At 43.9% G+C, this 26,541-nt stretch overlaps 1 protein-coding gene across 1 annotated transcript; it reads left to right on the forward strand.

Annotated features, from left to right (window-relative positions):
- The first annotated feature begins 23,423 nt into the window (after positions 1–23,423).
- Positions 23,424–25,630, forward strand: LOC123327450. The gene is made up of 2 exons (XM_044923871.1): positions 23,424–23,924; positions 25,580–25,630. Exons 1-2 carry the CDS (start codon positions 23,424–23,426, stop codon positions 25,628–25,630), a joined length of 552 nt encoding a protein of 183 aa, XP_044779806.1.
- The last annotated feature ends 911 nt before the right edge of the window (positions 25,631–26,541 follow it).

Genomic DNA, 26,541 nt, shown 5'->3' on the forward strand with positions numbered 1-26,541 from the left:
CAACTACCAGTCCTACTTAGGCAACTTAATGCACCTGAAGATGTCGACAATATAGCCGACGCAGCTATTGCCCCCGAACATGCTGGAAATTTAAGTGATTTAGATAGGGTACCGGACATTGTAAAGACTATCAGTGAATTCTCAGGTGATCCATCCCAATTTACCTCCTGGAAAAGAGGCGTAGACCGTATCTTAGAAGCTTATAGCGCCTACCAGGGCACACCAAAATATTTCGGTATCTTGCAGACCATTCTTTACAAGATGATGCCGACAGAGCACTAGAAGCGCATAAAACGCCTCTGAACTGGTTAGCCATTTCAAAGGGTTTGACACTTCATTACGCTGACAAACGCGATGTGAATACTCTCGAGTATCAGCTGACCTCATTAGTACAAGGCGCAAACCAATCAGTCGAAGATTTCTATAAATCAGTTTGTAAACACCTTTCTCTCATTCTAAATAAAATCGGCTTTATAAAACGAAGCGGGAAGAAGCGGAACAAATAATAACCAAAATGTACCGCGATAAAGCATTGTGTGCCTTCGTACGCGGATTGCAGGGCGATTTATCCCGCTAGCTGGGAATGAAAGAACCGGCCGATTTGCCCTCAGCGTTACATCTTTGCCTTAAACTGGAAAATCAAAATTTTCGTTCAAATCATGCAGCAACCAAGACACAGAATATAAGCTTCCGAAATCAGTACATTAAACCTACACCAGCTCCCAGAAATATGCAGTTCACAAATAGACAACAACCTTTACTTCCCTCTAGATTCCAACAATACCGACCACAACATTTTGGACAACCACAACAAAATATTTCTATGCCCTGACAATCAAATGACTTTGACTTCCGTCAGCCTATTTATGTGTCACAAGGAAATCAAGCATTTAATAGAGGACAGGAACCGATCGCACCACCACGTCCTTTGGCTTCGAAACCTCTGCCACGGCCAGAGCCCATGGGGATAGATCATTGCATTAGGAGCAGACAAATTAATTACATAAATCGACCCAACTTTGAAACCGGGAAGCGACCACTAACTAATATGGGGCCAACTGCTGACAAAAGACAGAGGAATTTTACACTGAAAGTAATGAGGACGGAAACGACGACCAAGACGTAACAACGACAGACTATCAGCAGAACATAAATAACTACGAAAACGCTAATGATTTCGAAGAACTCGTTGAAGAATATCAAGACCAAGGCGAATATGACCAAGCCCTTGAAACCGAACAACCCGATTATGCCGACCTGAATTTTTTAGAGTAAGCCGTTCCTCACTGCCTTACTTTGAAGCTAGACGGAGGGACGGACAAATTTTAAAGATTCTAATCGACACAGGATCTAACCGCAAATATATTAAACCAAATTTAGTCTCAAAGCCAATCCGCAAAGCGGCAGTATAAAAATCACGCACCACAAGATAGCTCATTTGTTTAATATGGTAAATACCCCAGTTAAATTCTTCATACTCCCTACTCTAAAGTCTTTCGATGCCATTTTGGGCAACGAGAACTAGAAGCGATAATCCATACAGACAAAAATTTCATGTTGGTTAACAACCAAATCACTATTCCAATTAAAGAAAAGAAAATATAAGCTGTAAACAATATTCAACCAAGATTAGACCATCAACCAACACACCAAAAGAACCATTACAAACTCTATTTAAAAAAATATTTTAACTTATTCGCCAAACCACAAGAAAAACTTACCTACACTACGAACGTGACTGCAGAAATACAGACAAGCTCAGACACCGCCGTTTATTCCAAATTCTATCAATACCCCATGTCTCTTAAAGACGAAGTAAAAAAAACAAATTTCAGAACTATTAGAAGACGGTATAATTAGACCATCCCAGTCTCCATATAACTCACCTATGTGGGTCGTACCAAAAAAACTAGACGCTTCAAACGAAAAAAAGTACAGAGTTGTAATTGACTATAGGAAATTCGAAATCATTGATCAAGGGTTCGATTCTATTAAATAGGACTTTTTCAAATACTTTTGAGAGGACAGGTAATAGGCTGATTGGTTACTGATTGAGCTTAAAGTATTGGCGTTTTTGTTTGGTTTTGGAATTGCTTTAATTTGGCCTACCTTCCAAGTTTTGGGAAAGTACTACAATCGAAGCATTACGTTAAATAAGTTTCTAATATAGGTGATTAGTTCTTAAAGAATTTTTCCTCCGAATAAATCATATCCTGGGGCTTTCTTGTTTTTAATTTGTTTTATCTAAGATTTAATTTCTGCCTTTGTTATAGTTTTAATTGCACAATTTGATTTGTTGATTTGCATTGGAGGCTCAGCATTATCGTTGTCCATGTCATTAGTAAATGATGTTTTAAAGTGTTTAGCAAGAGTGTCTGCTTTTTCTTTGTTTGATCTCGCCCATGTGTTGTTGTTTCTTATTATAAGTGGCTTGTGTATAGTTGAGTTCGTCAATTTTTGCTCGCTTTCCACAGGGAATAGTTTGTAGATAAGGAAGTTCCAAGTTTGCTAAGGTAGTATTGAAGCCGGTTATCTTTGTCTTCCCTGAGAGTTCTCTTGAGCTCGTCTGTTGCTCTATTAAGTTTGTTTTTATCTTCTGTATGCCTAGTTCTTTGCCATATCCTCCCAAGCTTACGTTTTGCCTGATTTTGTCTCTAATAAAAGCGGGAGTTTTCTTTAATGTGATCATTTTTATAGATGGTGTCGATTGCGTTGCTGCATATATTGTCATTTAAATATGCTATTGCACAGTCATGTTCCTTGTGTCTTTAGAAAAAGTTCCAATTTGTTTTGTGGCTAATTAAAGGGGAGTCATTGTTGTTTTCTTCTAGCCCACCATGTAATGTAATTAATATTGGGGAATGGTCGGAAGAGAGGTCTAGGCATGATTTTATTGTTAGGTTCTCGCATGTTATATTTCTTGTATTGCAGAAGTCAATTAAATCCGGTAGTTTATTTGTGTCAGTTGGCCAGTAAGTCGGCTCTTCTGTGCTTAGAGCACGGCTATTATTGTTTCTTATTGCTTCATACAGTTAATGTCCCTTTGCAGTGGTAAGTCTGGACCCCCAAGCTATGTGTTTGGAATTATAGTCACCTCCTGCCAAGTACCGATTTCCCAGTGATTTTAGAAAATCGAGGTATTGGTCTTTTGTATTATTAAATTTAGGCGGGCAATAAACTGCAGATATATTTATTGGACCCGTTGTGTCTGAGGTCGATATAGTAGTAGCCTGTATGTAGTCCTTTTTAAATCCATCGTGCTCTATGCATTTGATGCTTTTTTTTAATTATTACAGCAGTTGAGTGTGTTTCAGTAATGAGCATGACGTCAATTAGCTTTTCATTTAACTGGCGTCTTTAAGCTTACTACGTTATTTTTTGTACTGTGTTGTGTCGTTTAATGTGTTTTTTCTGTTACAGGTATTTCTTTTTTCCGAAGAGTTGGGACGTTACGAAGAATTACCTTAAAACCTCTTTGGTCTTTTGGTCTGAAGGTGTAGTATTTGGTCGACTTATCTTTTAATAGTCTTAATATGTTGCGATAGCGAGTAGTTTCTGTATTTTTAGTAGGGGCTGTAGTGGATGTAATTTCATTTCGTTAGTTGATAGTGCTTTTAGTTCATATCGTGTTTCTTCCAATGCATTTAAAGCAGTAGTTAGTGCGTATATGTTTTCAACATTTTAAACATATATAAATTAAGTTTTGTCCTATTGCCAAGAGATCCTTCCGATAGGGTCCGTGTAGATAGCAGATCCCCTGGTCCTGACGTTAGTCACACGGATTGTCTTCTTACACAGAATATGGTGGAGGGCGCGACTTTGCCCCCTTTGCTGGACACTGGCCTTTGGGCTCAGCGTGGATAAATTATATCAAATACAATTGGTTTTACGGCAGAAGCCGGAGTAGCTTGTTCTTTATTTATAAAGTGCTCGCTTACAACTGAATACAAAGGAATGGGAAAATATGAATCTACCCTAGCTTCAATGCATCACGCCATAAACCCATGGTCGGCAAGCCGACTCAGCATTTATGCAGCGCATTTCGATACCCCGGATGATGGGTATCCAATTGCCACTGCTGACCGTTCTTAGCGCAGAGCGCTGAACTCAGTTGGGGCGCGTCAGCATTGTTTATCTGAAGCTACTTAGTTGGTATGGTAATTTTAACGTAAACTTATGCTCTGTCAGTTGTTAACTGCTCCCCCCTTCAGATTATGACCGTCCTCGGTTATATTGAGTTTATCGATGGTTTGTTGTATCTCGATGGAGGCTCGCCTTTTCCTTATAGCCAAAAAAAGGATGAGTGAACCAATCAGAGCAACGTTCAGGATTATTCCAGCCGCAAACCAAAGTTTAGGGGAGCCCGCGGCGTCAACCTTGTCCTTGAACCCTTGGATAAAGCAGATTGTCGTTGTTCATGCGGTGTAGCAAGGGCATGCTCAATACCGGGTCATGGTCGACGATGTTCAGTAGTGACGATCTTGCTACGCCAGGCTGCTTATCTAATGTTTTTTAAAAATTTATGAACTCCGATCCGTTGACGGTAGCTAACCGTTCGAAGGTTATTAGGTGCGTTCCTTTGACGAGAACCTCTGGGCCGCCGTCCGTGCTGACGCGGGCTATCGCTTCGTTAATGACAACGATGCCGTCATCTATTTCTGTTCCCAGGTGGCTGGGTTGAGTGTAGCAGTGGGCCGAGATTCCCGCATGGAGCGTGCAGGCGCAGGTTTCGCGTCGCGACCGCTCACAGAAGGTGTTGTGCGTTGTTTCCGTGCACTCTGTGACCGAAAAGGTGTCTTCTTCACATTCCGCCAAAATGTTTTCGTTGAGCCGTAGGATTATTTGATTATGTGATACCGGGTATATGAGGACTTTTTTACATCTGACCTTAACTATAGGGTAGGCTATTAGTATATGGATAATATTATCGGACTGGAGAACTCTAATTTTAGCTGCTTCTAATAAACCAACTATTGGAGTGTCTTGTGCAATTAGTGATTTCAGATCGGCATGACTAAGGATAGTGGGATTTATTATATCAGCCTTATCCAATGTTATGGTTAGAATTAAATTTTGTATCTCTGTCGTCAGCATTCTATTTCTCGCTAGTAGTGCTTCGTACAGGTACGGGGTGTCAACCAAATTGTTATTTCGGGCCTTAATAATTTTATTAATGGTGTCGGTCAGTTTGTTTATCTGTTTTTGAGTCTCTGAGCTTATGTTAATCTGCCTGGAGTTTGAGTCCACTAGCTGAGCTTCTGTCATCTTGACTTTTAGGAAATCTGAGGCATCAGGAGTTCCTGCAACTACCTTAAGAGCTGTACCTAAGAAGTCTAAACTCCTCGCAATTCGCTGGTGTATTTTTAGAACGGACAACAAGTTTCTCAAATGATCTGTATCAACGTATAGTAATGTGCGCATATGCGACTGCGGAAAAGACTCGGAAAATTTTTCTGTCTCATCTACCATACTAGGAGAGGTAGGTTCTAAGAGGTTGGTCGAGTGCCTCAAGCAGTCACGTTGTTCAAACACCAGTACATCTCCATCTGCGACGGGAATGTATTTGGCGTTAGAAAAGTCGCTAATCCGCGCATTTGCCACTGCCAGGGTGATGAGCGTTGTGAAGGCGAACCTGCAATCCAAACGTAGAATAAGAACACGGCGTTTTTACCTAAATCTAGCTTACTTTTAAAGGGTATGGTATAAGCAAATTAAAAGTGGGGGAATTTATTTGAGGTTGTCCTTATGGACCACCCTCCCCTTAATAAGAACACGTTCCCAGGTCTGCCTGCACTTTTTGTTTTCGCACAATGGAGTAAGCTTGTTTCCTTTTGTTGTTTTTGACAAAAACCTCTTCTCTTACCTCAAAAACACGGTTTCGCCTAGCTGGGTTACATCATTCGATATTAATTTGCTGGGCATTTATCAACCTGTCTTTAATGCCTAGGCAGCGATCATCGGAACCCGTGTGGAGAATCTCGACCGGTTTCTCCTGAGTGACAGAATGTATTGTCGTTATTATATTCTATCGTTGCCCTCAAGATTAGCTCTACCGTATCGCTGATTTTTTATCTAGCTTAAGACATCTGGCGACTTCTGTCAAGGTGCTGTGGAATCGTTCCACTTGACCGTTTGACAAGCTATGTAGCGGGGCCGCGTTCATAATGTCAACGTGGTAATTGTTTTTAAGTAACGAGGTGATCGTTTCCGAATTGAAGGCGGCCTTATTGTCGCAATATATTGTTCTGATTTTAGGGAACAAGTTTATGAGTTGAAGCAAGGGCCCTGTGACGTCCATTATTGTTCTGGACAGCAGTGGTTGCACTATTGCAAGCTTCGAGAATTTGTCAACGCATGTTAAGAATTGCTTCTTATCGGTTGAGAAGATATCAATGTGCAACATCTCGCCGGTTTAGCTTGGTATGGGTGTTTTCCCAAGCTCCTGTTTTTTTGGGTGCCTGTCATATTTGGCTTTGGTGCATATTTTGCAATTTGCAACCACCTCCTTTGCTAGGCCGCTCATTTTGGGGAAATAGTAATCGCGGAGGACCTGCTTGGTATTCTCATGAGCCGCTCTGTGTGCACGATTGTTTCCAACGATTTCCAACTGCTCGTTTCTATTGGTATATTTTTACAATATCGAAACTGCGTAGCCGCGAAATGAGCAATTAAGTCATGTTGAAAACTTGCCAGGGTTTGGTAGGTCGCAGTGTATTGCATTTACGACCTCGGGGTTCACGATTTCCTTCAGCATTTCCAAAATGGTGCTTTTGTCGGCGAAATTAATTATGTGGCGAGTTTTGCTACAAACACCAAGTTTCGCATTAGTTGGAAACGTGCTTCTTCTATAACAATTTGGTTTCTGAAGCAGTTTACTGGTTGGTCTGTCGCTTCGACCGTGTAGGTCAGTGACAGTTCGCTGTGAATAGTCGCAGCGTCCGACTGAGGCTCATATTGTAAGGCATTAATGTTCTTCCTGGAAAGAGCGTCGGCTACATGGTTGTCTTTACCCGGTTTGTAGTGGATTTTTGCGTTATAATCATCAATATACGCTTTCCATCTTTTTATTTTCGGATTTGGATTTCGATCGGACACCGCGAATGTCAACGGTTGATGGTCCGTATAAATATTAATATCGCCAGCGCCGTATAGGTAGTGTTATAACTTGCCTAAAGCCAACACTATGGCCAATAACTGCCTTTCATTCGTGGCTCACTCTCTTTGAGGGTCCTATAGATCATTGTGATGGGTCTTTTGTCTTGCCATAGAACCGAACCGATACCGTTCGCGGAAGCATCCGTCGTCAGGTCGAATGGCTTCCTGAAATCATGGTAACTGAGAATTACATCCTCGGAAGCCAAGACATTTCTCAGCCTCTCGAATGCATCTCTCTGAAAGTCACCGAACTCAATAGGAGTCTTCTTAGACATGTGCTTGCTGACAGAGCCATTTTCTCCTTTCATCAAGCTTGTCAAAGCCCTCGAAACATCGGTAATAACTGGCTAGACCCAAAAATGATCTATTTGCCTAACATGGTCGTCTTCATTTTCAGAAAAAATAACGACGTTACCTACGTAGACATAGCACGATTTGCCAATCTGTTCCCGTAAGACGTCATTCTTCAACCCGAACGGTAATCGACAAAATTCATACTTTCCTCTGTTTACCGAAAAAGAGGTCTTCGCACGGTCATGCTCGGCCAAGTAAATCTGGTTGTAGCCGGACTTTAAATCTAACGTTGTAAAGTACTTGGCTTTTCCTAAGTTTGCCAGTATCATGGGGATTATTCGCACGGGTCCCACGGCCACACCTCCCGCCCAACCGACCGAGGGGCGCTGCCGTGTATCGTACGGCTCGATTCGCGAGAAGATATAGACGCGATATAAAAAATAGAATAGGAACGAGGAAATTAATAACTATGTTAAATATTAGTGTTAGTAGGATCTAATTATGTAATAGAAAAGATAAAATGGATTGCTTTAATAGCGGCAGAGAGTCAAGATAACAGATAATAGGATAAAGTCTATTATAGACAGAACATAAAACTCTGTAAGGGTCATGCAACTCATAATTAGATCTACAATGATTTAAGATAAGGGGTATATAGTTTCTAGTGAATCTACTTGGAACCGAGAAGTTAAGCCGACTAATCAAGTCGGGACTCTCAACATCCCCACGAATAAGCTTACAAATAAAGACTGTTCCAAGCATAGTTCTACGGTTAGCTAGGGATGGTAAATTAATTAAAAGTAGTCTACTGGAATAAGGAGGTAATATATGGTTTGCATCCCAATTTAGGCGCCGCAAGGCAAAAAGTAAGAAGTTTTTTTGGACCGATTCAATGCGGTCCGAGTGGACTGCGTATTGTGGACTCCAAACAGGTGATCCGTACTCGAGAATCGGACGGACTAACGAAATAAATAAGGTTTTAGTCAAGTAAGGGTCATTAAATTCCTTGGACCACCTTTTTATAAAACCAAGCACACCCCTGGCCTTATTGACAATAGACGAAATATGGTCAGAAAATTTTAGTTTTGGGTCCAGAAGAACACCAAGATCATCAACTCGTGTTATTCTGTCCAGAGAGCACTCACTTAGAGTGTAAGTCGTGCGTATTGGGTTGGCACGACAAAAGGTCATAACTTTACACTTGGAGCTATTTAAGTCTAATATGTTATCACGGCACCATATTTGAAATCGGTCTAGATCGGATTGTAAGTCCAAATGGCAAGAAGTGTCCTTGTACTGGAGGCATAATTTAACATCGTCTGCGTACATAAGTACACGCGAATGTTTTATTATTAAGGGGAGGTCGTTAATGAATAAGGTAAAAAGAAGCGGACCAAGATGGCTCCCTTGTGGGACACCGGATGTGACTCGGAGAATAGAAGATAACGAATTTTTAAAGAGGACTTGTTGTGTCCTGCCATTCAGATAGCTTGAAATCCAATTTAGAAGATCAACAGGGAAACCTATAAGGTCAAGTTTTTTTATTAGAAGGTAATGATTAACAGAGTCAAATGCTTTACTGAAGTCAGTGTAGATGACATCTGTTTGAAGATTATTTTTGAAACCCTGTATTACGAAAGAAGTTAGCTCCAAGAGGTTAGTGGTTGTAGATCTGCGTTTCATAAAACCGTGTTGACACGGTGATATGATTGATCTACAAAGGTGCTGCAAATGAGGAGTGATAACATTGGCATTGGGTACTTATCAGCTATGGTTTTTTCGTAAAGTTTCCCAAAGTCTATTACAAGACGCTTATTTTTGTTCCACAGCTCATTATGGCCTGTTTTGTCCACAACCGATGTTGGATTGTTGTACGGTGACCTTGAGGTTCTAATAATGCCTTTCTGCAGTAAGTCTGCGATTTCTCGCTTAACAAACTCAGATACACCCATGGGGTGCGGGTATAATTTGGAATATACTGGCTTTTCGTCGCTTGTGCGAATTGTGGCAAAAACAGAAGTGTAAACGGCAAAATGTTTAACGTGAAAATGTCTTAGATCTGTTTGCGATCATGTTTCGAAATTGATCTTTTACAGGTTCTGGTACGCCGATGTCATTTACGTTAGTAAAATTTACATTGTCGCAATTTTGATGCTGAAGCTTGTCAGAAACAGAACCATAATTAATTGTACCTTTCTCTTCGTCGAGTTTTGCTCCCACTTGAGCTAGGAGGTCAAATCCTATAATACCATCGAATGGTGTTAGCGCGCCTAAAAGAAAGAACGCAGATGTTTTTTCAAAAATGTTCATCAAACATATCTGGTGAACTCTGTTAGAACCATGAATGGAACTAACTGTGAAAGAGGAATCGACCGGCATCACATTTTTACGGGCTTGATGTAGTTCTTTGCCGCCCCTGTGTCGATTAAAATTTTTAGTTTCCTCCCATGTAGCTGTCGTTCAATGAACGGCAGTCGGGAGCGCTCCCTAAAAAATTGATCTGATCATTATCATCAGGCTCTTCGTCTATCTTGGTAACGGCCGCTGCGGCCGCGCCTCCATAATCGCTGTAATTTTTATCGTCAGCCTGTTGCATGGTGTGTTGCAATCTCTGACGCCTTTGACCGGTCATGCGTGCCATGATCCATAGGCTCAGGCGACTGATTACGGTAGTTGCCCGTGTTCTGGGCAGAACTATTTTGTTGGGGCCTATTTTGCTTTCTGTAGAAATGAGGGTTTTTCCCTTGGTCATTTTCGGCCCTGCTGTGCTTTCCCTGCGGCTCCCTTGAGCGGTTTTGATTTTTTCGGTGCTCATAGAGGAGTGCCTTGTCCTCCAAAGCCTTTGCATATGTGGCAGCGAAGGTAGTGCGCTCTATGGTATCCTCGGCAAATCCTTGGGCTGCGCTGGCAACACTGTGGCCCTCAAGGGTTTTCTAAGGCTTGCAATAAATGCATGGAGAGCATCCTCTCTAACTTCATTATTGAACAGAATAGCACTGTCCGGTTCGTGTGTCATAACGATCTTATTTGTTATCAACGTTAATCGTTTTTCTACGTCGTCGTAATACTGCATTAGGCTAAGTTCCCCTTGCCTTACTGTTTCAAGTCCCTGCCTAAGGACACGCAGCGACGTTTTGTCGGCGTAAGTGCAGTTTAATCGAGCAATAATGGCATCGAAATTTAAGACTGTGCTATGGGCAACTAGTAGCCCTCTTGCCGACCCCCTTATTTTATTTCTGATAATGAAAAAGGCCTGATAATACGCTTCGCTACCATAATACGGCTTGAAGATCTCGTATGCGTCTACGGCTGATTGCCGCCATGACACATAGTCATCTTGTTCTCCCGTAATATCCGGCATCGTCTTTACGATGTCAAGCTTGACTTCACATCGAATAGTTGGGTCTGGTTTTATTCTTTCTTAAGCTTCCACTTGTGGTGCTTCCACGCACAAGCTTTCCAGCTGTTGTTTTACCTCATCTAACTGTGCCTGGAATGCCTGTCTCAATCTAACTTCTTGCTGGGATAAGGCCTGGCTAACGGCTCCAGCTATAGCTGCTTCTAAATGGGCAGCTTCCATAACTGTTGTGTTATCTGTCGTATTAGGCCGAAAGCCTTCTGATTCTAATTCCCACCCGTCATCATTCTCGTATTCGACTTTGATGTCTCTATATGCCCAATTCATGCCCAATTTGGCACAGCGCAATTAAATTTTTTCGAGCACTGTTGATTGCTTACGAGGTGCGATAATTACAAGCGCGAGATGTAGAATGCGACACAACAATATGTTGGGTCATGCAGCCGCAAAAACTGTGCAGTAGACTAATCTCATATTCTTTAATATTGTAAGCCGAATTAGTCAGTGGTAGCAGTTGCGATGCCCATAGTACAAACCGCTGTTCTCGCACGCATTTATCTGTACGGCGCTCATTCCTTCTTCCTTTTTTATCTACCTACGTTAAGCTTGGGCGCTGCATTTCGGCTGTCTGTTCCGCCAATTGCCAATTCTTCGTGTTTCGGAAAAGACTAAACTTGTACATTCGATATAACTCTTTGTCGGCCCTAGCTGCCTTAAACAATTCGCAAAATAAACAGTGTCGTAATATAAACAAACTTTCTTCGACTTTTTATTATTCACAACAGCTATTGAAAAAGCTCAATAGCTAAACAAACATTGGTGACCCCGACGTGATAGTGTTAATTTGCTTTTATAAATAAATATGAATACATTAAATCGCAATCGGTTGGACAAGTGAGTGGTGATTTCGTTGATAGTGGCTGTGTTTAAGCGAGTTAGCATTACATATATACATACATTGCTACATATATAGTGCATTGACCCCGCTTGCATTTTCGGCATTTATTTTGTGCTCATCTTCCCGCTGAACCGAATTAAAGGCGATTTGTTGCTATGCCCGCTGAAGGTGAAAAAAACAGGGTGACCTTTTTAAAGCCAATGCGCTGTTCAGCAGGTTGCAGAGGCTACAAACGTCGCTGTCTAATGAGACGCTTAGCGGATACGACGAACTGGAGCAGATTGATGAGCTGTAAAGTGCCTTCAATGTTCTGCATACAGAACTGGAGGAATTGGATTTCGACGAAATTGGCAGTGAAATGAGCGAGTCTTTTGATGAATTCATCGTTGAATTCAAGGCTAGTGTCCGCGCGGAAATAGCCAAACGCAATGTGCATTTCGCGCCGCACTCAACGCTTGCGGAAGGTGTTGTGCCCCACCAGTGTAGTGGTCCTCAAACGCAGTCGCGGTCGAGGCCGATGCCGTTGCCGCCTGTGCAGCTGCCAACGTTTGGCGGAGGCTACGCAAACTTTACTCCGTGTTCACGAGCATATTCGACAGCCATCCGGACCTCTCCAACATTAAGAAATTTCAACATCTGCGGTCATGTTTGAGGGATTCAGCGTTGGATACTATCCGACCATTGGAGATTTCAAACAGCAATTACGAAGCGGCTTTAGAGTTGCTTCAAAAAAGGTTTGATAATCGGCGTCTCGTTTTTCAGGCGCACATTACCGAGATTCTGGGTTTAAAGGTAGTACGGAATGGTTCAGTGGCATCGCTTCGGAAATTGTCGGACAAATTTAACGCTCACATTCGTGCGTTGAAGGGTTTGGGCACCACTGATCAAATCGCTGGCTGCATCATAGTGCAAAAGCTGCTGCAAAAGCTGGATGCGGCGAGCCAAGCTAAGTGGGAGGAGCGCTTGGAGTATCCGGTCTTTGCCAACCTTATTCCGTCGTGGGAATCGATGGCTGCATTCCTGGAACAGCGATGTAGGACTTTGGAGGCCGTGGATTGCGCCATGGCAACCTATGCGCCAGGCGTTCAGGTGGACAGAAATCGTTCGACGCTAGTTGCTACCACCCAAAATTCTCTTGGTTGCATGCTGTGCCATAGTGCAGAGCATGCCATATATCATTGCCAGCAATTTAGAGACTTAGCGCCAGTAGATCGTCTGCGCGAGGCAAAGAGACTAGCACTATGCCTAAATTGCCTAAAGGCAGGTCATCAGCTACGGCAATGCAGCTCGAGCCGCTGCCGCACCTGTGGAATCAGGCATCATACGCTGCTCCATCTGGATGGTCGGCCTTCCTCGCAGCCACGTGTTCCGGTGTCTTCAAGCTCCCACACTGAGCCTTCTGCCCCGCTTGCGAATTCATCTACTCTAATTGCCCAGGATCTCGGTAGTGACCTTGTGCTGCGAGGCACTGCAACCGTTCTAGTGCAGAATCGGTCGGGACTGTTCGTTCCCTGCAGGGCCTTGTTAGATCCTGGCTCTCAACTGCACTTGGTCACCTCTCGGTTTGCAAATCAACTGCAACTTAAAAGGTCGAGGTCGTCCGGCTCCGTCACTGGAATCGGGCATTCCAATTTCGCGACTGATGGATTCTCGGTAGGAATTGCGATTCGGTCTGTCACTTCGGACTTCTCAACGAGCATAACAGCAGTTATCGCTCCCAATATCACGGATCGCCAGCCAAGCTTTAATGTGGACATTGGGGACTGGAAGATTCCAGAAAACCTGCAGCTCGCCGACCCGGATTTTCATAAAGCTCAACGTGTTGACCTGTTAATAGGAGCTAGCCTGTTTTATGAGCTGCTGTGCGTAGGTCAGATAAAGTTGTTGCCAGGACTGCCCCTGCTTCAAAAAACTCGTCTGGGCTGGGTTGTGTCTGGAGGCTGCGCGCGCCCTTGCGGTAGCGCCTTAATAGCTTCACGCGTTCCTTCTTCAGCCAGAAAGGAAAGGAAAGCATTGATGTTGAACTTGATTCACTTCTGCAGCGCTTTTGGGAGGTAGAAAATTGTCCCGGCCCAATAGTTCAAGGAGTCTTCTTAGACATGTGCTTGCTGACAGAGCCATTTTCTCCTTTCATCAAGCTTGTCAAAGCCCTCGAAACATCGGTAATAACTGGCTAGACCCAAAAATGATCTAAGCTCATACAGATTTGTAGGCTCTGGCTATTCCTTTATGGCCTTTACTTTTTCTGCGTCGGTTTTTGCACCTCCATTGGTGACAATAAGTCCCAGATATTCAACGCTTTGCTTAAAAAAGTGCGTCTTTTCGTTGGACACCTTCATATTGCCATCACACAGGCTTTTTAAAACCCAATCTATTTGCCTAACATGGTCGTCTTCATTTTCAGAAAAAATAACGACGTTACCTACGTAGACATAGCACGATTTGCCAATCTGTTCCCGTAAGACGTCATTCTTCAACCCGAACGGTAATCGACAAAATTCATACTTTCCTCTGTTTACTTCGTCATGCTCGTCTTCGTCATGCTCGGCCAAGTAAATCTGGTTGTAGCCGGACTTTAAATCTAACGTTGTAAAGTACTTGGCTTTTCCTAAGTTTGCCAGTATCATGGGGATTATTCGCACGGGTCCCACGGCCACACCTCCCGCCCAACCGACCGAGGGGCGCTGCCGTGTATCGTACGGCTCGATTCGCGAGAAGATATAGACGCGATATAAAAAATAGAATAGGAACGAGGAAATTAATAACTATGTTAAATATTAGTGTTAGTAGGATCTTATTATGTAATAGAAAAGATAAAATGGATTGCTTTAATAGCGGCAGAGAGTCAAGATTACAGATAATAGGATAAAGTCTATTATAGACAGAACATAAAACTCTGTAAGGGTCATGCAACTCATAATTAGATCAACAATGATTTAAGATAAGGGGTATATAGTTTCTAGTGAATCTACTTGGAACCGAGAAGTTAAGCCGACTAATCAAGTCGGGACTCTCAACATCCCTACGAATAAGCTTACAAATAAAGACTGTTCCAAGCATAGTTCTACGGTTAGCTAGGGATGGTAAATTAATTAAAAGTAGTCTACTGGAATAAGGAGGTAATATATGGTTTGCATCCCAATTTAGGCGCCGCAAGGCAAAAAGTAAGAAGTTTTTTTGGACCGATTCAATGCGGTCCGAGTGGACTGCGTATTGTGGACTCCAAACAGGTGATCCGTACTCGAGAATCGGACGGACTAACGAAATAAATAAGGTTTTAGTCAAGTAAGGGTCATTAAATTCCTTGGACCACCTTTTTATAAAACCAAGCACACCCCTGGCCTTATTGACAATAGACGAAATATGGTCAGAAAATTTTAGTTTTGGGTCCAGAAGAACACCAAGATCATCAACTCGTGTTATTCTGTCCAGAGAGCACCCACTTAGAGTGTAAGTCGTGCGTATTGGGTTGGCACGACAAAAGGTCATAACTTTACACTTGGAGCTATTTAAGTCTAATATGTTATCACGGCACCATATTTGAAATCGGTCTAGATCGGATTGTAAGTCCAAATGGCAAGAAGTGTCCTTGTACTGGAGGCATAATTTAACATCGTCTGCGTACATAAGTACACGCGAATGTTTTATTATTAAGGGGAGGTCGTTAATGAATAAGGTAAAAAGAAGCGGACCAAGATGGCTCCCTTGTGGGACACCGGATGTGACTCGGAGAATAGAAGATAACGAATTTTTAAAGAGGACTTGTTGTGTCCTGCCATTCAGATAGCTTGAAATCCAATTTAGAAGATCAACAGGGAAACCTATAAGGTCAAGTTTTTTTATTAGAAGGTAATGATTAACAGAGTCAAATGCTTTACTGAAGTCAGTGTAGATGACATCTGTTTGAAGATTATTTTTGAAACCCTGTATTACGAAAGAAGTTAGCTCCAAGAGGTTAGTGGTTGTAGATCTGCGTTTCATAAAACCGTGTTGACACGGTGATATGATTGATCTACAAAGGTGCTGCAAATGAGGAGTGATAACATTGGCATTGGGTACTTATCAGCTATGGTTTTTTCGTAAAGTTTCCCAAAGTCTATTACAAGACGCTTATTTTTGTTCCACAGCTCATTATGGCCTGTTTTGTCCACAACCGATGTTGGATTGTTGTACGGTGACCTTGAGGTTCTAATAATGCCTTTCTGCAGTAAGTCTGCGATTTCTCGCTTAACAAACTCAGATACACCCATGGGGTGCGGGTATAATTTGGAATATACTGGCTGTTTAGCTATTGAGCTTTTTCAATAGCTGTTGAGAATAATAAAACACCGAAGAAAGTTTGTTTTATTACGACAGTTTTATTTTGCGAAATAGCGATAATTTACGATAGCGACAATGGTAAGGTTGGTCTTTTCCGAAACGCGAAGAAATTGCAACTGGCGGGCAGGCAGCCGAGAATGCTGCGCCCAAGCTTAGCGTAGGTAGCTAACAACAACAAAGGAATGAGCGCCGTACAGATAAATGCACGCGAGAGCAGCGGTTTGCACTATGGGCATGCTACTGATAATTTGGCTTAAATATTAACAAGTATGACATTAGTCTACTGCACAGTTTTGGCGGCTGCATGACCCAACATCCTCCCCCCGTTGGAAGCTTGTGTTCCAACAGAGTCCTCAAGGGGGAGCAGACACAGCTTGTTCACTGCCCGTCTTATTACTCCAGACGCGGTCCTCAATTCTGCAACTCGAGCGACGCCGTCTCTGCCAGGAATCAACTGCATGGCTCTCGCCAAAGGCCATCTCATTGGGGGTAGATTCTCGTCCTTAACAAGAACGACGTTGTCCACGGCTGCGCCAGGCTTTGGGGTGCGCCACTTGGAACGCTGCTGGAGCAACGTCAAGTACTCTTCCTTCCATCGCGACCAAAATATATGCTGAAGAAAGGAGATGCGCTGCCAAGAGTCAAGCCGATTATAGTTTAGGCCCGTTATATCTGGCTCGTCAAACGACGAAGGCGGACCACCATTGAGAAAATGCGCCGGAGTGAGGACATCTAGATCGGCAGGGTTCTCTGAAATGGGAACTAAAGGTCTGGAGTTAATAACTGCCGAGATGTGGCAGTTATTCGGGTGGCGGCCATCAAAGTCCAACGACGAATTCCGGAGGCGACCGCCAACTCTAAGAAGTCCGAATTGATCCAGGAACGGCGAGAGCGATGATATGGGACTAGACGAGGAAACTCTTCCCAGCGTTTTTAGGGACTGCAGGTCCTCCCATAAATGCGCGCGCTGCACCAACCGCAGATGTTGGAATTTCTCAACGTTGGAGAGGTCCGGATGGCTGTCGATTATGCTCGTGAACACGGAGTGAAAATCCGCCCAGTTTGCGTAGCCGCCGCCAAACGTTGGCAGCTGCACAGGCGGCAACGGCATCGGCCTCGGCCGCGGCTGCGTTTGAGGACCACTACACTGGTGGGGCACAATACCTTCCGCAAGCGTTGAGTGCGGCGCGAAATGCACATTGCGTTTGGCTATTTCCGCGCGCACCCTAGCCTTGAATTCAACGATGAATTCATAGAAAGACTCGCTCATTTCACTGCCAATTTCGTCGAAGTCCAATTCCTCCAGTTCTGTATGCAGAACATTGAAGGCACTTTGCAGCTCATCAATCTGCTCCAGCCTCACCGTAAGAGTGAATTCGTCGTATCCGCTTAGCGTCTCTATAGACAGCGACGTTTGTAGCCTCTGCAACCTGCTGAACAGCGCATTGGTTTTGCCCTTTAAAAAGGTCACCCTGTTTTTTTCACCTTCAGCGGGCATAGCAACAAATCGCCTTTGATTTTGTTCAGCGGGAAGATGAGCACAAAATAGATGCCGAAAATGCAAGCGGGGTCAATGCACGCAACGATATATGTAGCAATGTATGTATATATGCAATGCTAGCTCGCTTAAACACAGCCACTATCACCGAAATCTCCGCTCACTTGTCCAACCGATTGCGATTTAATGTATTTATATTTATTTATAAGCGGGATAAGTGCATTAATTAATGCATGCAAATTAACAAAATCACGTCGGGGTCACCAAATGTTTAGCTATTGAGCTTTTTCAATAGCTGTTGAGAATAATAAAACACCGAAGAAAGTTTGTTTTATTACGACAGTTTTATTTTGCGAAATAGCGATAATTTACGATAGCGACAATGGTAAGGTTGGTCTTTTCCGAAACGCGAAGAAATTGCAACTGGCGGGCAGGCAGCCGAGAATGCTGCGCCCAAGCTTAGCGTAGGTAGCTAACAACAACAAAGGAATGAGCGCCGTACAGATAAATGCACGCGAGAGCAGCGGTTTGCACTATGGGCATGCTACTGATAATTTGGCTTAAATATTAACAAGTATGACATTAGTCTACTGCACAGTTTTGGCGGCTGCATGACCCAACACTGGCTTTTCGTCGCTTGTGCGAATTGTGGCAAAAACAGAAGTGTAAACGGCAAAATGTTTAACGTGAAAATGTCTTAGATCTGTTTGCGATCATGTTTCGAAATTGATCTTTTACAGGTTCTGGTACGCCGATGTCATTTACGTTAGTAAAATTTACATTGTCGCAATTTTGATGCTGAAGCTTGTCAGAAACAGAACCATAATTAATTGTACCTTTCTCTTCGTCGAGTTTTGCTCCCACTTGAGCTAGGAGGTCAAATCCTATAATACCATCGAATGGTGTTAGCGCGCCTAAAAGAAAGAACGCAGATGTTTTTTCAAAAATGTTCATCAAACATATCTGGTGAACTCTGTTAGAACCATGAATGGAACTAACTGTGAAAGAGGAATCGACCGGCATCACATTTTTACGGGCTTGATGTAGTTCTTTGCCGCCCCTGTGTCGATTAAAATTTTTAGTTTCCTCCCATGTAGCTGTCGTTCAATGAACGGCAGTCGGGAGCGCTCCCTAAAAAATTGATCTGATCATTATCATCAGGCTCTTCGTCTATCTTGGTAACGGCCGCTGCGGCCGCGCCTCCATAATCGCTGTAATTTTTATCGTCAGCCTGTTGCATGGTGTGTTGCAATCTCTGACGCCTTTGACCGGTCATGCGTGCCATGATCCATAGGCTCAGGCGACTGATTACGGTAGTTGCCCGTGTTCTGGGCAGAACTATTTTGTTGGGGCCTATTTTGCTTTCTGTAGAAATGAGGGTTTTTCCCTTGGTCATTTTCGGCCCTGCTGTGCTTTCCCTGCGGCTCCCTTGAGCGGTTTTGATTTTTTCGGTGCTCATAGAGGAGTGCCTTGTCCTCCAAAGCCTTTGCATATGTGGCAGCGAAGGTAGTGCGCTCTATGGTATCCTCGGCAAATCCTTGGGCTGCGCTGGCAACACTGTGGCCCTCAAGGGTTTTCTAAGGCTTGCAATAAATGCATGGAGAGCATCCTCTCTAACTTCATTATTGAACAGAATAGCACTGTCCGGTTCGTGTGTCATAACGATCTTATTTGTTATCAACGTTAATCGTTTTTCTACGTCGTCGTAATACTGCATTAGGCTAAGTTCCCCTTGCCTTACTGTTTCAAGTCCCTGCCTAAGGACACGCAGCGACGTTTTGTCGGCGTAAGTGCAGTCTAATCGAGCAATAATGGCATCGAAATTTAAGACTGTGCTATGGGCAACTAGTAGCCCTCTTGCCGACCCCCATGACACATAGTCATCTTGTTCTCCCGTAATATCCGGCATGGTCTTTACGATGTCAAGCTTGACTTCACATCGAATAGTTGGGTCTGGTTTTATTCTTTCTTAAGCTTCCACTTGTGGTGCTTCCACGCACAAGCTTTCCAGCTGTTGTTTTACCTCATCTAACTGTGCCTGGAATGCCTGTCTCAATCTAACTTCTTGCTGGGATAAGGCCTGGCTAACGGCTCCAGCTATAGCTGCTTCTAAATGGGCAGCTTCCATAACTGTTGTGTTATCTGTCGTATTAGGCCGAAAGCCTTCTGATTCTAATTCCCACCCGTCATCATTCTCGTATTCGACTTTGATGTCTCTATATGCCCAATTCATGCCCAATTTGGCACAGCGCAATTAAATTTTTTCGAGCACTGTTGATTGCTTACGAGGTGCGATAATTACAAGCGCGAGATGTAGAATGCGACACAACAATATGTTGGGTCATGCAGCCGCAAAAACTGTGCAGTAGACTAATCTCATATTCTTTAATATTGTAAGCCGAATTAGTCAGTGGTAGCAGTTGCGATGCCCATAGTACAAACCGCTGTTCTCGCACGCATTTATCTGTACGGCGCTCATTCCTTCTTCCTTTTTTATCTACCTACGTTAAGCTTGGGCGCTGCATTTCGGCTGTCTGTTCCGCCAATTGCCAATTCTTCGTGTTTCGGAAAAGACTAAACTTGTACATTCGATATAACTCTTTGTCGGCCCTAGCTGCCTTAAACAATTCGCAAAATAAACAGTGTCGTAATATAAACAAACTTTCTTCGACTTTTTATTATTCACAACAGCTATTGAAAAAGCTCAATAGCTAAACAAACATTGGTGACCCCGACGTGATAGTGTTAATTTGCTTTTATAAATAAATATGAATACATTAAATCGCAATCGGTTGGACAAGTGAGTGGTGATTTCGTTGATAGTGGCTGTGTTTAAGCGAGTTAGCATTACATATATACATACATTGCTACATATATAGTGCATTGACCCCGCTTGCATTTTCGGCATTTATTTTGTGCTCATCTTCCCGCTGAACCGAATTAAAGGCGATTTGTTGCTATGCCCGCTGAAGGTGAAAAAAACAGGGTGACCTTTTTAAAGCGCAAAGCCAATGCGCTGTTCAGCAGGTTGCAGAGGCTACAAACGTCTCTGTCTAATGAGACGCTTAGCGGATACGACGAACCCACTCTTACGGTGAGGCTGGAGCAGATTGATGAGCTGTAAAGTGCCTTCAATGTTCTGCATACAGAACTGGAGGAATTGGAATTCGACGAAATTGGCAGTGAAATGAGCGAGTCTTTCGATGAATTCATCGTTGAATTTAAGGCTAGTGTGCGCGCGGAAATAGCCAAACGCAATGTGCATTTCGCGCCGCACTCAAAGCTGCTGCAAAAGCTGGAAGCGGCGAGCCAAGCTAAGTGGGAGGAGCGCTTGGAGTATCCGGTCTTTGCCAACCTTATTCCGTCGTGGGAATCGATGGCTGCATTCCTGGAACAGCGATGTAGGACTTTGGAGGCCGTGGATTGCGCCATGGCAACCTATGCGCCAGGCGTTCAGGTGGACAGAAATCGTTCGACGCTAGTTGCTACCACCCAAAATTCTCTTGGTTGCATGCTGTGCCATAGTGCAGAGCATGCCATATATCATTGCCAGCAATTTAGAGACTTAGCGCCAGTAGATCGTCTGCGCGAGGCAAAGAGACTAGCACTATGCCTAAATTGCCTAAAGGCAGGTCATCAGCTACGGCAATGCAGCTCGAGCCGCTGCCGCACCTGTGGAATCAGGCATCATACGCTGCTCCATCTGGATGGTCGGCCTTCCTCGCAGCCACGTGTTCCGGTGTCTTCAAGCTCCCACACTGAGCCTTCTGCCCCGTTTGCGAATTCATCTACTCTAATTGCCCAGGATCTCGGTAGTGACCTTGTGCTGCGAGGCACTGCAACCGTTCTAGTGCAGAATCGGTCGGGACTGTTCGTTCCCTGCAGAGCCTTGTTAGATTCTGGCTCTCAACTGCACTTGGTCACCTCTCGGTTTGCAAATCAACTACAACTTAAAAGGTCGAGGTCGTCCGGCTCCGTCACTGGAATCGGGCATTCCAATTTCGCGACTGATGGATTCTCGGTAGGAATTGCGATTCGGTCTGTCACTTCGGACTTCTCAACGAGCATAACAGCAGTTATCGCTCCCAATATCACGGATCGCCAGCCAAGTTTTAATGTGGACATTGGGGACTGGAAGATTCCAGAAAACCTGCAGCTCGCCGACCCGGATTTTCATAAAGCTCAACGTTTTGACCTGTTAATAGGAGCTAGCCTGTTTTATGAGCTGCTGTGCGTAGGTCAGATAAAGTTGTTGCCAGGACTGCCCCTGCTTCAAAAAACTCGTCTGGGCTGGGTTGTGTCTGGAGGCTGCGCGCGCCCTTGCGGTAGCGCCTTAATAGCTTCACGCGTTCCTTCTTCAGCCAGAAAGGAAAGGAAAGCATTGATGTTGAACTTGATTCACTTCTGCAGCGCTTTTGGGAGGTAGAAAATTGTCCCGGCCCAATAGTTCAAGCCACTAAGGAGGAGCTAGATTGCGAGGCCCACTTTGTTAAAAATTACACCCGACTGCCAGCTGGCGATTACTCGGTACGGTTGCCGCTAAAACTCCATTTGGACTCTTTAGGAGATTCCTATCCTCAGCCTTTGCAGAGATTCTTGTCGCTGGAAAAGAAGCTTACACAAGCTTACGCGAAGCTTTTTGCCACATCACTGCGTCATGAAGGAGGATAGCACTACCACCAAGCTTCGCGTTGTCTTTGACGGATCAGCTGCCACTTCCACTGGTTACTCGCTTAACGATGTGTTAATAGCTGGCCCGGTCATCAAGCCCAAGCACATCATCATCACATCCTATTTCGATTTCGCTCACACCCAGTTGCCGTTACAGGAGACATATGTCAAATGTACCGATGTGTAAGGGTCTCGCAAGAAGATAGCTATTTGCAGTGCATTGTATGGAGGGACTCCCCGATCGATGACCTTCAAGTATACAAACTCGACACAGTTACCTACGGCACCAAACCAGCCTCCTTCTTGTCCGTAAGGGCTATGCAGCAGTTGTCAATCGATGAGCAGGCATCGCTTCCCATTGGATCAGAAATCCTTCGGCGTGATTTCTACGTGGATGATCTTATCTCCGGCTCAGGCACGGTAAAGGATGCTATCAGCATAATGCAACAGACGGCTGGCATTCTTGCGAAGGGCAAGCTCAAGCTAAGGAAATGGAGCTCTAACATTCCGCTTGTGCTGGAGGGTGTGCGCATAGCATAGCGCATAGCTCCGTTGAAGACCATAACAGTACCAAAGCTGGAGCTTTGTGGTGCGGATCTTCTGGCTAAAATCATGAGGGAAATAGTTGGCTTGAAAGTATTTAAAGGACGCTACTATTGTTGGTGCGACTCGACGGTGGCACTTTCCTGGATCCGAGATGAGCCCGCCAGGTTCAACATATTTGTGGCAAATAGGGTTGCTGTCAGTCAGGAGCTGACAGATGTCACGGCTTGGCGTTATGTTCCAACAGCGTTAAATCCGGCTGACATCTTATCCAGAGGATCCCTGCCGTCTGAGCTTAGCGAATCGTCACTCTGGGCGCATGGACCCGCCTATCTTACGGAGCCTGAAAGAGATTGGCCAACAGCTGTTTGTCCTGACAAACCGGTGCTTGAGCTTCGTCGAAGTGTGTTCATCGTAAAGTCGCCGTACGTGGATGTATTTGCAAATTCTTACCCCTCACTGCAACGAGTGTTTGCATACATTTACAAATTTTGTAATGGAATTCGTCATTCTGGGCTCACCGTCGCACACATTCAAGAGGGTACTCATATGATGCTGCGGTTGGTGCAGCGCGCGCATTTATGGGAGGACCTGCAGTCCCTAAAAACGCTGGGAAGAGTTTCCTCGTCTAGTCCCATATCCTCGCACTCGCCATTTCTTGATCAATTTGGAGTTCTTAGCACATAATGGCGGACCTTCCCAAGGAGGGCTTGGAAGGATCTCACGCTTTTGAGGTTGCTGGTATAGACTTCTGTGGACCCTTCTTTCACAAGTCGGATAGTCGCAACAAGCCCGCGGTTAAATGCTACGTCTGCGTATTTAAATGCTTTGCAACCAAGGCAGTGCACCTGGAGCTGATCAGGGATCTCTCGACAGTTGCGTTTCTGTGCGGACTCAAGAGGTTCATATGCACCCGGCGGAAGCCGAAGCAAATTTGGTCAGACAACGCCACCAACTTTGTCGGCGCCAAAAATGAACTTCTGGAACTTCGAAGATTATTTCTCAGCAGCGAGCATCAAGGCACCGTTCAGAATTTTTGCCTTTCGGAGACGATTGACTGGCGGTTCATCCCTCCACGGTCGCCCCATTTCGGTGAACTTTGGGAAGCAGCTGTGAAAACGGCCAAACATCATTTCTACCGCGCTGTGGGTACGGCGGTTCTGACCTTCGACGAGCTGAGGACGCTGGTGTGCCACATCTCGGCAGTTATTAACTCCAGACCTCTAAGTCCCATTTCAGAGAACCCTGCCGATCTGGATGTCCTCACTCCGGCGCATTTTCTCAATGGTGGTCCGCCTTCGTCGTTTGACGAGCCAGGTATAACGGGCCTAAACTATAATCGGCTTGACTCTTGGCAGCGCATCTCCTTTCTTCAGAAAATATTTTGGTCGCGATGGAAGGAAGAGTACTTGACGTTGCTCCAGCAGCGTTCCAAGTGGCGCACCCCAAAGCCTGGCGTAGCCGTGGACAACGTCGTTCTTGTTAAGGACGAGAATCTACCCCCAATGAGATGGCCTTTGGCGAGAGTCATGCAGTTGATTCCTGGCAGAGACGCCGTCGCTCGAGTTGCAGAATTGAGGACCGCGTCTGGAGTAATAAGGCGGGCAGTGAACAAGCTGTGTCTGCTTCCCCTTGAGGACTCTGTTGGAAGCCAAGCTTCCAACGGGGGGAGGATGTTGGGTCATGCTGCCGCCAAAACTGTGCAGTAGACTAATCTCATATTCTTTAATATTGTAAGCCAAATTAGTCAGTGGTACCAGTTGCGATGCCCATAGTGCAAACCGCTGTTCTCGCACGCATTTATCTGTACGGCGCTCATTCCTTCTTCCTTTTTTATCTACCTACGTTAAGCTTGGGCGCTGCATTTCGGCTGTCTGTTCCGCCAATTGCCAATTCTTCGTGTTTCGGAAAAGACTAAACTTGTGCATTCGATATAGCTCTTTGTCGGCCCTAGCTGCCTTAAACAATTCGCAAAATAAACAGTGTCGTAATATAAACAAACTTTCTTCGGCTTTTTATTATTCACAACAGCTATTGAAAAAGCTCAATAGCTAAACAAAAAAATTTATTTTATTTTTTTTTTAAAGAAGGCTCTGTGCAAAAAAAAATAATTATTTCTTATTAGTTCACGTATGTGAAACAACAAGGTATGCTACAGAATTCGTTCTTGTTAAAAGTATGCAGTGCAAAATACCACTCCGTAGGGTATGTTATAGAATTTATGCTTTAGGTTTTTTTTTTGTATAACTAACTTATTTCAAAACCAAAATGTATATGTCCAATCAGACGGACAATTGTACGACCTTATAAAATTAGATACTACCTATTACGATTCAAAATACATATATTTAAGAAAGAAGAATACAGAATTGCGACAATAATTCCCCTACCAATAAATAACACCCACTTTATTGTAACCCCTAGATATATTAACTATAGTAACAATAGTTAAATCTATCCCCTAAGAGCAAAATGTCTAAACATAAATAACATATACATATGCGATAACGACAACATTCCTACATATGTTATATTATAACAAACATATTTGAGGCGGAAAAAGGCTACATATTCAGTTTTAATGCAAAAAATATCTCTATTAAAAGCGTAAACGATAGCCACACCTTAATAAACGGGTCAGCTATAATTTTTTTATTATTAATATTTATTAAGTGAAGAATCCGTACATCATAATATTGTATCTTAACATCACAGTGTGGAGAAGTATTCTTATCAATTACCAAACACTATAAAATAAAATAAGTGGAGTAGGAACATAAATGAAGAGTTTTTACTGCTGCCCAATTGTCTTGGCGAAGCCTTGCCGTTTAAGTCTTCTTAGAGGTCGAGCGGGGATGAGACGTCTTGCAAGAAGACTGCTATGGCTCAGTAATCTGTCACTATATCGACTTGTATGTCTCCCAATTTGTGACTCAACTGTGTGAATATTGAGGTCTTTATGGAGTGTAGAGTTACGTACATACCAGGGGCAGTTGGTTATTTGTCGTAATGCGCGATTTTTCATCACCTGGATACGATTATAATTCGATTTGGCTGCAATTCCCCAAATCTGGATCCCGTATAACCATATCGGTAATAAAATACTTTAACTGCACACTATCTATAAACGGCATCGAATACGATGATACTGTAGATGTCACTGCAGAAAAATTTGACTTCTTTTTGGCCCCTTTACAAAAACTAATAAAAACACTAAAATAGCAGTACTCAGCCTGGCAAGACTACACCTTGAAGCCGTACACACGTCAAACAGAATCCTGAACTCCCACCGCCAAACAACGCGACACACCACAGCCCTCTACATACTGTTCCTGCTACTGGCAGTCATCACCGTCTTCTTCCTGACATTCCGGCGCAACACACACATCGTCCACCTGCCTACAGAGTGTCAGCTGCCTATTGTCGCTCCGACCATTACATCGTTATGGCCTTCGCTCCATTCTAGGGGGGGAGGAGTCACTAACCCGGCGCCGACAGCTGCCATTCCCCCCTTAAAACCCCCTCGCGCAGAGCCATTCGCGTGGGAGTTCCGCGTTATAAGCATTTATTCTCCAAGACATAACCTACGCGTGGTTACGTTGAATTGAGAGCCGGCGTTCGTCTTGCTCGCCCTGACGCTGAGCGCTAGTGTCGTTCTGGCCCATATTTTTATTATTTAATTATTTAAGTACTGTTTTTTTTTAAATTTTGAAGACAAAGAATTACAATATTAATTTGAGCGATCTTGCATCGCATAAAGCGTCTCTTTCGCTTTCGAATTAAATATTTATTTTATATTTTTAG

This window comes from Drosophila simulans, unplaced genomic scaffold, assembly GCF_016746395.2.
Source record: "Drosophila simulans strain w501 unplaced genomic scaffold, Prin_Dsim_3.1 Segkk87_quiver_pilon, whole genome shotgun sequence".
NCBI classification, from domain to species: Eukaryota; Metazoa; Arthropoda; class Insecta; order Diptera; family Drosophilidae; genus Drosophila; species Drosophila simulans.

What these genes read in the sequence shown, in the direction of transcription:
- LOC123327450 (XM_044923871.1), top strand. Translation starts at nt 23,424, where the DNA reads ATGGCGGACCTTCCCAAGGAGGGCTTGGAAGGATCTCACGCTTTTGAG. An exon ending in TCGACGAGCTGAGGACGCTG is followed by an intron (nt 23,925 to 25,579) that starts GTGTGCCACATC and finishes AAGTCTTCTTAG; the next exon opens with AGGTCGAGCGGGGATGAGAC.